The sequence below is a fragment of the Sapajus apella genome, unplaced genomic scaffold (genome assembly GCF_009761245.1).
Source record: "Sapajus apella isolate SASKATOON/1434 unplaced genomic scaffold, GSC_monkey_1.0 scaffold29, whole genome shotgun sequence".
Classification (NCBI taxonomy): Eukaryota; Metazoa; Chordata; class Mammalia; order Primates; family Cebidae; genus Sapajus; species Sapajus apella.
Window position 1 is genome coordinate 235,349 of NW_022436969.1, and position 12,865 is coordinate 248,213.

The 12,865-nt window shown below is 40.1% G+C and overlaps 1 protein-coding gene across 2 annotated transcripts in view; it reads left to right on the forward strand.

Moving 5' to 3' along the window:
• Positions 1-12,865, forward strand: part of B4GALT6 (beta-1,4-galactosyltransferase 6) — a 61,055-nt gene that overhangs the window by 23,126 nt on the left and 25,064 nt on the right. The window contains exon 3 of one of the 2 annotated variants that reach the window (XM_032293112.1): positions 2,163-2,276. The exons of the other annotated variant lie outside the window; for it this stretch is intronic. Coding sequence (XP_032149003.1) covers positions 2,163-2,276 — 114 coding nt within the window. The remainder of the gene's footprint in view (positions 1-2,162; positions 2,277-12,865) is intronic. 2 annotated transcript variants of the gene reach the window in all.

Here is a 12,865-nt window from a genome sequence, read left to right on the forward strand (position 1 = left end):
GAGGCAGGAGGATTGCTTGAGCCCGGGAGTTGGAGACCAGCCTGGGCAACATGGCAAGACTCTCTTTCTACGAAAAACTACAAACTTAGCTGGCTGTGGTGGTGTATGCCTGTAGTTCCAGCTATTAATAGTTGGGAGGCTGAGCTAGGAGGATCACTTGAGCCCAGGAAGTCGGTGCTGCAATGAGCTGTGATCACAGCATTGTACTCCAGCCTGTGTGACAGAGCAAGATCCTGTCTCAAAAAAAAAAAAAAAAAAAAAAAAAAAAGGAGAAGAATCGGAACTTTATTGGACTTCCTTACACTTGCTTTTGGTTCGTATCTTTAAATGTTTCAGACACATGGGGAATACACTGAGCATGGGCTACCAAAGCAGTTTCTGTGGTCTTGGTGTATCACTTGGCATACAAAACAATTAATTGTCCACTGAATTTCTCCTCTCCTTGCCATTTGGAGGGTTTTCCTTGTCAAGCGCTTTCCGTCACTTCTCCAGGGAGAGACAATGGGGAGGATTGTCTCACTGAGGCTTTCTCACTTCCTGGTAGAGTAGGCTTTAGCAGTTGTACCATCGTTGGTCTCTATTATGTTGGGGTTTTCTGGGAATGCATTTACCTTAACACCTTATTGATGCCCTGTGAAATTCATAACTGGGCTTTCCATGCAGTTGTTTGGAATTGGACCTTGTGGCTTCTGTTTCCTCCTTGGTACCCAGCCTGGAACCTTTGTCCATCCCCAACACCCTCTGCTTAACAGCCATGGTAGGGCCTCTTTCATTTGACAGCCTTGCAGGTGGCCTGAGTCTCTGCCATGAAGTACTATCCTGGCTCCATTGCTGCATCCCCACCAACTTCATTGTGATGATGACTGAGTATTGATGTGAGGTAAAGGTGTGCAGGGGAGATGCCTAGTTTCTCTGGCTCTTCTCACCTCTCACATACTTCATATCTAATTTGCAGGATTCTGTCATTTGTCTGTGGGTCAGAGGGTTTAGCTTTTACAGTCTCTCTCATTGGAGTAGATTACTCAAGATTCAAAGAATATCTTTACATTTTCCTAAAGTGTCTGCTTGAGTTTCACTCTCTGTGATACAGAGACAGACGGATCCAGGAGACAGACAGTAGTTTAATGAGCTGTTTCCATCTCTCATTTCTTACTCAGGCATGTTGATGTCATTCTCTTAGGCCAGCTTCCCTACAAAGCAGGAAACCTACGTGTCATGGTTCCTAGATTTGTGTCTCAGAACTTTGCTCCAGAAAGGGACTGAAATGTGATCTCTCTGGTTCCATGTTCAAAAATCCCAAGTCTGTGACTGTCTTCATGGGTCAGGTGCTCATCTCTAATCACTTGTAGCTACAATTATTAACTATTTATCTGGGCCCGGGATTGTTCTCAGTGTTTTACACATTTCTTTTTATTGAAGTTTAAAAATGACAGTATGAAGTAGGCATAGATGGGAAGCGATGCCTACTTTGTGTCCTGCCCTGTATCATACAACTACTGTGTGTTGGAGCAAGGATTTGAACTCAGGCATTTGACTTTGGTGCCCTTTGTGCAGTTTAACTTGCTGACTCTAAAGACAATGGACCTAATGTAATAATAGCTCTAGAGCTCCCATGGGGCTGCAACCCACAGGCTGGGAATGACTAATTTAAAGGTTTAAAATGAGCTGTATTACAAAAGTAAGTTGAGTGGGTAAATCTCATTTCTACAGGGTGAGGTGGTGAGAAAACATTACTCCCACCCCTCTGCTCTGTGGATGCTAGTAGCAGCATGCCGCGGTTTGGAATACCCTTAGCTGTGCCATAGTGGAGGGGATTCCCTGGTATGTTTTCACACTCCCTTTAGATCTGGCTTAGCCAGGGGAGGGATGGGAGCAGGTGTTCTCATGTGGTTGCAAGTGGGACTGCTATGTCTGTGTGCAAGGATAAGGGTGTACTGCTCTCTAGATATCTCTTAGAAATTGTGCTGAGAGGTCTATTCCCAGCAGCAGTTTGCTATTCTCTAGTTCTTTAAAGATAATTGATTTTAAGTACTTGTGTAGACTGTATGTTGTAGTTTTCTCACAGAGACAGTGACATATTTCATTCCAGAGACAAAGCAAAAGGCTTTTTTTTTTTTTTTTTTTTTTTTTTTTTTTTGGTAACTCTTTTCTCTCTCTTCAAGATTATCCTGAAGGCAATAATTCAAGTGATTATCTTGTTCAAACAACAACGTATCTTCCGGAAAACTTCACGTATTCACCATACCTCCCCTGTCCAGAAAAACTGCCTTACATGCGTAAGTCGTCATCTGATTTTGACTTAACTGTTTACTTGTGTTATACAATCATAAAAACCACATGATTTGAGCACATCAGGATCAGGTCATTACTGTGGGTGCTAATGTTCATATTACACAGCATGTTATTTGAATTCTTTTTTTTTTTTTTTTTTACAAAGTGCTTTTTGAAGGGAGGTGATTGAAAAGTTAAAGAAAAATACAAAGGGGAAAATGACAAATACCCATACTTCTCCCACCCAGTTTTAGAACCTAATACTTTGGCTTACTTATGTCCAAATTCTTTTAAAACAGTGTTTAAGAGAGTAATTAATGTATAGTCTCCTTTTGAAGATGTTAAATTGTTCCTGATTAAGCCAGTCTTTTTTGATCGCTTTCTCCAATGCTGGCTCCCCATTTATTCCTCAGAAGTAACCTCACCACTGAGAGTTTGCTGTGTATTGTTATAGGTTATGAAAATTGTTTTTTACATAGATGTTTATATAGAAAATAGATATTCTTTTGAAGGGGTATTTATGTAAATTGATCTTATACAGTATCTTTCATTCTTATAACTTGCTTTTTCATATGCTTTGAGAACTGCCTATGTTATTACATATAGGTCTAATTTATTGCCCTTAAATATGACTGCGTAGTATGTCTTTGTATAAGTGCATCACATCTCATTTACCTGTTTCCACATTGATTTACATTTAGGTTGTTTCAACTTTTTTGATATCACAAAATAGCAACAACAACAACAACAACAACAACAACAAAAAATTTATGTATCTATATATTTGGTATAAAGAACAACAGAGTGTGGGTTTTCCTTGCATATATGTATGTGTACTTGAGGGTTGATGGCTCATGGTGGAATTGCTGGGTAGGTTGGCTCAGTTTTTCCAGATTTTGTCAATTGCTCTCAAAAGCAGCTATACCAATTTATATCCCTAAGAGCCAAGCATGAATGTACCACTTTGATATTGATGGACTTTTAAATTCTTGCTAATCTGAAAGATTACAAATGGTTTCTCATTGTTTCCATTTTTACTTCCCTCATTACTGGTGGATTTGAGTGAGTTTCCATGTTTGTGTTTTTAAATTTTCTCTCCGTGACTTGCTGCATCATGGGCTTTATCAGTTCCTGGTTGGTTATTGGGTGTTGGTATTGATCTCTAGGAATTCTTTATATTCTGGCAGTGGCCTGCTGTCTGCTATGTGTTTCATAGCACCTTTTCACATTCTCGGGTTTCTCGTTTTATTTTGTCTTTTATTTTATGGAAGTTTAAAATTATGATGTTTTCAAATGTTTTAATCACTTTACTTACAGGTTTTGCCTTTTTTTGGTCTTAAAAGCTTTTCTTACCCTGAGGATCATTTATTTCCTTCTAATGATTTTACTATTTTGTTTTTAACCTTTATGTGTACTGTGTGGTAGTGATAAAGCTACTGTACTTTATATATTTTTAAAATTATGAAGATAATACATTATTATTTGTATTAAAAAAAAAACCCAGCATGCTATACTCTCAACACTCAGAAGTCACACAGGTATTATTTTGGCATTTTTTTGGTATGTCTTCTACCCCTGCCCCATGATTTTTAAGCATACTTTGTATATAAAAGTTTGTATCTTGGATTTGATATAATTAAAGATTTAAATAAACATCTTTTTGAATTGCATTTTTATCTCTAACAGTTCTGATGTATTTGGTATCTGTGATTTGTATTCTTTACATGAGCTTTTTTAATTGAAGAAATCAGCTTCTGCCTATCATATTTGTAGGATTTGTTTTAGTTTATTGTTGATAGATATTATATATCAATAATAGAAATGTTGACCTTTTAAGATCATCTAAGGCCATGGCTTTTCAGACTTGAGGGTACTTCAGAATCACAGATCCTCTTGTCAAATTGCTGGTCCTGCTCTCAGAGTTTCAGACTCAGCAGGTCTGGATGGGCCTGAGAATCTGCATTTCTATCAGGTCCCTCCAGGTGATGCTGCTGCTGCTGAGCCTTGGGCCATGTGTTGAGACCTGCTGATCTAGAGTAGTGGGCCTGGGCCCTGATATTAAAAAAAAAAATTTCAGGTGATTCTAATCTTACTGTCTCTTTGCTGTACCATAATAAGCAGCTATACCAATTTATATTGGTATATATAAATTGATATAAAACTCAGTGATTTGTGTGGCTATCATTGCTTTGTTACTGCAGCCTTGTTTTCCTAAAAATGAATATTTTTGTCTGTATAATGCTGAAACCACTGGGTAATGTTCTGTTGAAATATTGATTACAATAATTTCATCTTCATAATCTGCATATTCAAGGTTTATAGCTTCAGGAAATCTTTCTGTTCTTGGTTTAGTTGCCATTTTCTTTAATTAGTGCTTTATGAGTACTAATTAAACTCTATTTCAAAGCATGTGTCTGCCAGTTCCTCATGCTGGTACTCCTCTCCTTCAACCCTGCAGCCCATTGTACCTTCTCTGTCATGGCGCCTGAGTGATTGCATCACGTGTGGCTGCTGTGCACTGCTTTTTCACCGGGGGTGGGGAGGGGACCTCGGTGCTACCGCCCCTTCTTCCTGCTTCCCTGGGATCCTTGCATTCTTTTGTAAGAGAGAATCACACTGGTGTGGCAAGTCATCTTTTCACAGCAGGCCCTCTCATGGGTTGCCAACTTTGGGTCCTGCCCCAATCCTGTGCCCAGTTAGTAGTGGCCATGGTGGTAGGGTGATTTGGTAGAAAATACAGCCACATACAGATAAGGCTTTAGAAAGGAGCCATGGGTGCAGCCAACATAACGAGGCTTCTGCCGAGAGAGCCTTGCATGAGCTGCCCAACAGAGCGCTTCACTAGTCCTGTGACCTCTGCAAAGTGAAGACTTAGTTTACCTATCTGTAAAACCTGGCATTCTAATATCACCTGCAGAGTGTGGGAAGGATCGAATGAAGCACGGTGCTTGAAGTTTGAGAGGCGTTAATTTGATTCTCCCTTTCCTTCTCCCTGCTTCTTTGAATAATAGAGCCAGACTTTAGAGTGGTCAAGGGAATGAGACACCTAGGAGAGATGTGTGGAATTTAGAAGTTTTACTCTACACTATGCATCCTTAAATTTTTTTTACTTAAAAAGATAGTTTTTACTGATAATAAAGAACAATGTGATAAAATGTGTAAGTATAAAATCTTTTTATGATAGTCACACAAAGGAATTGAATATGATTCTTTCCCAAATAATAATTAGAAGGTATTTGTGTAAGAATTAGATCTACTTGGATGAAAACCATTCAAGTATGAGTGATATTTACTTACAGTCTCTAAAAGTGAAGTTAAAGCTTAACATGGCTGTGTTTGATTGTCCTGTTATAAACCTCTTTGATTTTTACCTAGTATAGCAATGGAAACACTGGCACTGGATTTCTGTAAAAATAAAGTGAATTTTTCAAATTGGAACTCAGATAAAATGTGTTTCATACATTTCAGTGTTTCATATTCAATAGTGGCTAGTTACACTATAAAATCTATTTTATTGTGTATTTTTTATATGAAGAGTATGAGTGAATACTTCTTCCTTGTTAGTATTTACAGATTCTCCAAAGAGTAAATCCACATTCAGCTTTATTGGATTTATGTAAGATTCTTTGTGCTAACAAAGTAAAATAGAAGTTTCACCTTGTCAAAAGCTAAAAATAAGTGCATAGTGTGGATGTTTTGATTTTCATTTGTATGGGTGAGGTAGAAATGGAAAATGTCAATTGCATACTCTGCATTAGACTGAAAATAGACTTACCTTTGGTTTTCCTATCTTTTAATTCTTATTCAAATAGAATGCATTTGCAGTGACCTTTATATATTCTGTTCTTACTATTTGTGGAATAGTTCCCTTTATGCTTTAACCCTAATAGTTTCTATGATTGCTAACCTTATGAATATAACAAAAGCTCCAAGGACTTTTTGAGGTGAATTTAAATAATTCAAATGAAAATCAGCATAAAAGGAAAAGATAAACAAACTTCAGCAAAACTCAAGTAATGCTAATATAACCGTTATACATATGTTTATTGTAAAAAAAAAAAAAAAAAAAACATGAGATGGGAGGCATTTTAGAGTCAACAAGTCATTGATGGACAGCTACTGTGCAGCGGGCCCAGTGTTGTGCATAGAAGCAGGCAGGGGAGAGGCAAAGCTGAACATGGTCATGTGTGTGGCACCTCGGAGCAGGGAACACACTTGGAAAAGGCATGCTATGAAAAGGTTATGAATGTGACAAAAGGCAAACAGCAGTTTATTCTGGAAGGGCAAGGACAATGTCAGAGAGAGGCATCATTAGAACTGGGTCTTGCACGATAACTGAGAACAGCATCAGCACGAGGAGACAGTGTGTATTCCCAGACTGGAGAGTGGTCAGCTCTGCCCAGAGAGGGTGTGTAAGTGGTAGATATGGGAAATGAAGCCGGCCAGAAGGGTCTTGTGTAAAGGACTGAGGAATCTGAGGGCCTTGTGGGTTCCATCATTCCTTGGCATCTGTGAGGTGAGCTTCGGCGGGAGCAGAGCCCGTGAGCTTATATGCAGAGGGTTGATTTATGAGCCTGTGTGCATTTCTCACAGGGAAGAGTACATGATTTTCAAAGAGTCTAGGGGCAAAAAAAAAAAAAAAAGCCAAAAGCAAAAATAAACCCCACTGCTTTAGGGAAATGGAGAACCATCGAAGGCTTTAGTCAGATGAATGATGGACTAGGATTGTATTTTAGGAAGATTATTCAGATGAGAAGCTGAAAAATGGGTGAGAATGGAGAAATACTGGGATGGCCAGGAGACCAATGAGGAGCTTGCTGCAGGGAGCCAAGAGGAAACGACAAGGGCATGTGCCAAGGTGGTGGCGTTGGAGAGAGGAGGAGGCACAAAAGATGACCTACTGGGTGCCATTGGCCAGATGTGGTGACCAATTGAGGAGTGAGGGTTAACTTCCAGGTTTCTGACTTGGTGAAGTGTACCGGGTAAACATCGCATTTGGAGGATGGGGAAGTGAATGAGTTCCGTTCAGGCTGTTTTGTTTGAAGTTCAGGAGGGTTAACTTGGGGTCGGACTTTCATAAGAGATCTGGACTGAAGATTAGAGGAAGTGAGATGGGAAGAAGGCTGAGAGTGGGTCCCTGAGAAGATCTGTGCTTGTGGGGTGAATGGCAGTTATCAGAAGAAAGGGAGACAGGAACCTAGAGAAGCCAGAGGTTGGTGTCTGGGGAGCCAGGGAGGAGCATATCCCAGAAAGAGACTGCTCTGTCTTGTCACACACCTCCAGACAGCAGGGAGAGTGAGGAACCATGAAAAGGCCATTGAATTTGGTGCAGAAAATGGATGGAGACCTCAGCAAGCACGATTTCAGTAAAGTGGTTGGGAAAGAAGCAAAGTAGACTGTCCTGAGAAGTGAGTCAGATGTGTGTGAAGACCGTAGGTGAAAGAAGTTTGGCGGCAAAGGAAAGGAGAATGGGGTAAAGGAGCTGGAGGAGGTGGGGGTAAAGAAAAGCTCTTTAAGAAGAGATGGACTTGAGCGTGTTGTAGCCATCATGGAAAGAAAGGATGGAGAGAAGAGAGCTGGGCAGGATGAGGGAGAAGGACAAAAGAGGTTTCCACAGAGCCAGGTTAGAAAGTGAAAGGAGACAATGCCTCAGGTTGAAGAGTGAGCGTGGAAAGCCTCGGGAACCCCTCCTCCCCTGAGGAAGCCCTCGGTTCATTGGGAGATGAGATGGAGGCACTTGTGCCTGCTGCGACTGTTTTCCTGGTAAAGCAGGAGGCCGCATGTCCCTGAGGGGATGGCCAGGAAGGACTGAGCAGCTTGAAAGGGAGGAGTAAGTATTTAAAAGCTTGTTGTAGGGAATGAAAAGTGGAGTCAACTAATCATAAATTAAAAGGTGACTAACAGATTAGCCTGGAGAGACCCTGCCCCATCCTGGTGGAGTCACGATGCAAAAAAAAAAAAAAAAAAAAAAAAAAAAAAAGGTGACACTTGTTTTGCCAAAAGCTTATTGTGCTTGAGGCAGCATGTTAGGTATTGCCGCTCAAATGATGGGATTAATCTATATGCATATGTGCTTTCTTCAGTGCTGTTTATTAGGTAGAGAATTGGAGCATGAGTAATTGCTGCTCCGAGGTTGGGACCTGTAGCCCCGGTGTGGCAGGTTGAGGGGGTGGTGGATAAGGTGTTTGTGAGTGTGTAGGTGCTGTGATTGGGTGAAGGTTGAGCTAAACCCTAGACTGTTCGTGAAAGTCAGCATTCTTGGTTACAAACTGCAGAATATACTTTATCTATTTTAAGAGAAAAAAGAATTCGTGAAAATACATTAGAGAGCCCAGAGACAACCTGGGTATCTAGAGAATTAGATTGAGAGATTGAGCAGCCAGATCAAGGCTCAGACCACTTCCAAGCATCTCCTTCTGTTACTTGTCTGGGCTCACACCTCCTACCAGCATTGCTCAGGTCTGGGGACTGGAAGTGCCACTTTCTGGTTCCATAAAACTAGAAGCTTCTGCCACCACTTTTACTTGAAAGATAGTTTTGCAAAGTACCCTTGTCCTTATATTGTTTGCTACTGCTTCCATTCTCCTACAGGTACGTTTGGTCACATGAGCGCTCCTACCTGCTAGAGGGGTTTGGAGAGTGGGTTCTAGCTTTTCCTCAATGGTGGGTAGTTTAAGCTGCTGAAATGTGTTTGGATAAATCTAGTGGCCATAAACATGACCCAAACTGTCACGTTTGGGTCAACTGACCCACGTTCAGTTGACACAAACTTTGATGATGTGGCCAGTCACCTGCATTTTAAACAAGCACAGCTGGTAATTCTTAGGCACACACTAAAATTATCAAACCATTTTATATGGAGGCCAGATAGAGGAAAATGTGGTGATAGCAGAGAGGACTTCAAGTCTCCATGAAATTGAAGAGGAACTTTTGTGGTAGGGGAATGGTGGAAGGTGAAGGGGAAGGAGGCTTTAATGAGAGGGCACAGTGTTATAGTTGAAAGCCAGTCATTTCTAGGTGACTGTGATTGAGGTTCTGGACACAGAGCTGGGTGTCACTATGAATTCACTATTGTGAATATTGCTGCAATGAACATAAGAATGCATGTGTCTTTTTGGTACAATGATTTATTTTATTTTGGATATTTACACAGTAATAGGATTGTTGGGTCAAATGGTAGATCTGTTTTATGTTTTTTGAGAAATCTCCAAACTGGTTTCCACAGTGGCTCAACTAACTTACATTCCCACCAACAGTATGTGTCTCCTTGCCTTCACAAGCATCTGTTGTTTTCTGACTTTTTAATAATGGCTTTTCCTATTGGTGTTTGATGGTATCTTATTGTGGTTTTAATATGCATTTCTCTGATAATGAGTTATTTGGAGCATTTTTTTATGTTTGTTGGCCACTTGAATGTTTCCTTTTAAGAAGTTTGTATCTTTTGCTAATTTTTAAATGGGGTTATTTGTTTTTTGCTTGTTGAATTGTTTAAATTCCTTATAGATTCTGGATATTAGGCCTTTGTTGGATGCATAGTTTTGCGTGACTGTCTTAAAGAAATACGTTACCACTTGATGGAGCCTGGGAGTAGAAATGCAGGTAGGTGGAAACAGGGACGAGACAAGAATTTTCTTACTCATTCATTCATTCATTCATTCAATGTCCAGGCATTGCCTTTGGCAGTGGCAATGTGTGACTAATGCTCTGTCTTATGTTTAGAATGCTTAGGTTTGGTTGCTTCAAGAATACTTGAGTAAGGAATAGTTTGTTAAGCAGAGGTTGTAAAATTCTAGAAGTCGAGAAGCTTAAGTCAAGCATTTGACATAGGCAGCGTCTGGTTTTAACTTCAGAAAGGACAGGAGGTGACCAATGGCTGGATGACTCATAACTGTTCAGCCTCAGAGCTGTACTCAGAAGGCAGCACAGAGGATGGGGGAGGGAATGTCCCATCTTATAATAAAAATGCTTTTCTAGCTTTGGAGAGGAATTTACCCTAAGGGACCTTTCTAGGGGAAATTCAGGTCTTTCTCTGACGCTGTCATCAGAGCTTTGAGCTGTGCACATTTAAAACCCGGAGGGTAAAACAGACAAAAGCCAACATATCTAGAATTAGGTTTTAGATAACAAAAAATAGATATAGGCTCCAAACAAAATGAAATAGTCATTTAAAATTATTGATTTATAGAGCAAACAATTCTCTGTCTAGAGATTATATGCCTTATATTTTACTTGAAATGTTAGAAAAATATAAATATAGATAATTCATATGTTTTGAATATTTGTTATTTTAAGAATTATATTTTAATAGAAAAAACAAAATCCTAAATCATGCCGTGTACATTATCATCCATAGCACAGTAAGCCCCTTGTTTGGGCCCATGCATACCTAGCTTTCCCAGATGGGCAGCATTGCTGCATATCTTGCAAATTCAGCATTAGGAAATTATAGTAAATGTCCTACATAACCAATGGTGCAACTAAGTTACTCTCACACATGACAGAAGCAGCTTGGCACACATGACTAGAAGGCAGCTTCCAGCTGACTTGAGTTCCCTGTCCTTCACCTTGACCCTCTAGGTACTTGGCAGCCCCTCCACTCTTTAGACAGTCAGTTCTCCTGCTCTTTCCTTTCTGACCCCAGCGCCACCTTCAAAATAGTGAAATTCAGTATTGGTAAATTATTGCATTGCTGGGTAAATGGATTTCAGTCTATATTTTCTGATCTTTAAATCTCTAACTGGGAAAGAAACCACTGGTACCATTTAAAAATCTCAGATTTATACTGTCATATCTGGGATTAAGAACAATGACAGAAAATCTCAGATTCAGCACTGGGGAGAGTGAAGATTGGCTCTCTGCGGAGTTCAGTGGATCTCTTCAGCTGCCCTTGAAAGCTCAGCAAGTGAAATAAAGGAGGCTGGCCCAGTTGATGGCTTCCTTCTTTATAAGAAGGAGGTTTCCTCTCCTGGCTTCATTCATAGCAGGTGGTTTTCTGATGCTTTTTGTTTTGTTGGTAAAGCAGTGGAAGGCTTTCTTGAGTGAAACATAAAGGGGACAAAAGAGTATGCAAAAACCATGAAAGTGGTTGTGTCAGGGGAGCCCGAGTCCTCCCTCCTCCAACCACAGGATCCCTGAGAGAAGTCCTTCTTGAGGATGGTTTGGAAGCCACACCACAGTTAGTTTATCTGCAGGGCACTTCTTCCCGGCCACTCTTTTTATAACATGGCCTTTTCCCTTCCCTTCCTGTGTATCCGATCTTCTCCCTAATACCACTCCAACCCAGTGATGAGTGTTTGTTCTTCCTCTGTCTCTCATCACACTTTTGCTGTTCCCGGTGGTGACAATACCTGTCCTGGGAGGCATGGCCGCCCACACTCCCTAATATAATGATGTTGCTGTTATCATGGGGAGCATTCCACCAGGTCAATCTATGGCTTTCAATCAGCACGTTATTAGGATTTCAGAGCAAAGGGCAACAAGTACACAGGAAAGCTGCTGATGGACTCTGAAAGGTGTGGATGAGGTGGGTGCACAGACCAAGGAGTGTGAACTTAGGATACGTCGAGCATGGGTATCCTAATATGTGATGGACAGAGGAAGCCCTCTCTATTGAGGGAAAGAAATAAAGCCTGTCTCTTGCCAGCACATATGCGTTAGAGATGGAAATTAAACTGCAAATGATGCTGGAGAAAATTGCTGACAATAATGATGATTACAGCTGTTGAAGCAATAAAGCTGGAAAAAAGACAAAAAATTTGGTTTAACAGTGCAGAAAGAATATCAGCTTCAGTTACTTATATGAACTGCTTATTATTTAGCCTAATTACTATCATTTTAGCTATCATGCAAACTATTAAATGTATCAGATTTATTTGTGTAAATTTTATTTGATTACAATGTTAGATTCTGTTCTTTGTCAGCTGACTCATGATAGTCTGTACTTACGTTGACTGATCAATCTTCCATTTTACTTACTCTTTCTCTGCAAGTTCATAAGTTTCTCTTGCTTTTAGATGAATCCGACCTTTCTAAGATTAGCTAGTTTATGCATATCTTGTCACACTGAAGGCTGAGTGTTTGGTTATAAAAGACCACAAATGTTGTCAGTAGAACAGGCAGGCATTAGAAGATTGCAAGTTTTTTCCTAACTTATTCTGGGAAGCAGGCATTTCGATGTAAAATACTCTCTAGCATGGCTCTGTGGAGGCTACTGACAGCTCTGCCTGGTTAGAATGAAGTGGGGGCAGGAAGAGAGGCCACTGTGAAAACTCCTGAAATATAGAATAGCAGGAGGAAAGAGGCCTTCTAGAGAGGAACTGAGTGTTTTTTATGTGAAATTGTGGCCACATGAAATTCAGAAGACTTGAAATGGAAACCTCAACATTTGTTTGTTGGTATTTTATGAGATGAGGTCAGAGAGAAGAATTTGGCTGGAGGGTGCTCCAGAGCAATTTGTACCTATTTAGAAGTTAACAAATGACAATAAAACTGCTAAAAGATGATCTGTAGTTTTGCTTCAATAGCTTTTTACATCCTGTTCTTTCTAACAGTGAAATCATTGAAGATAGCATTGCTTTGAAGGGATGTTAGTGAT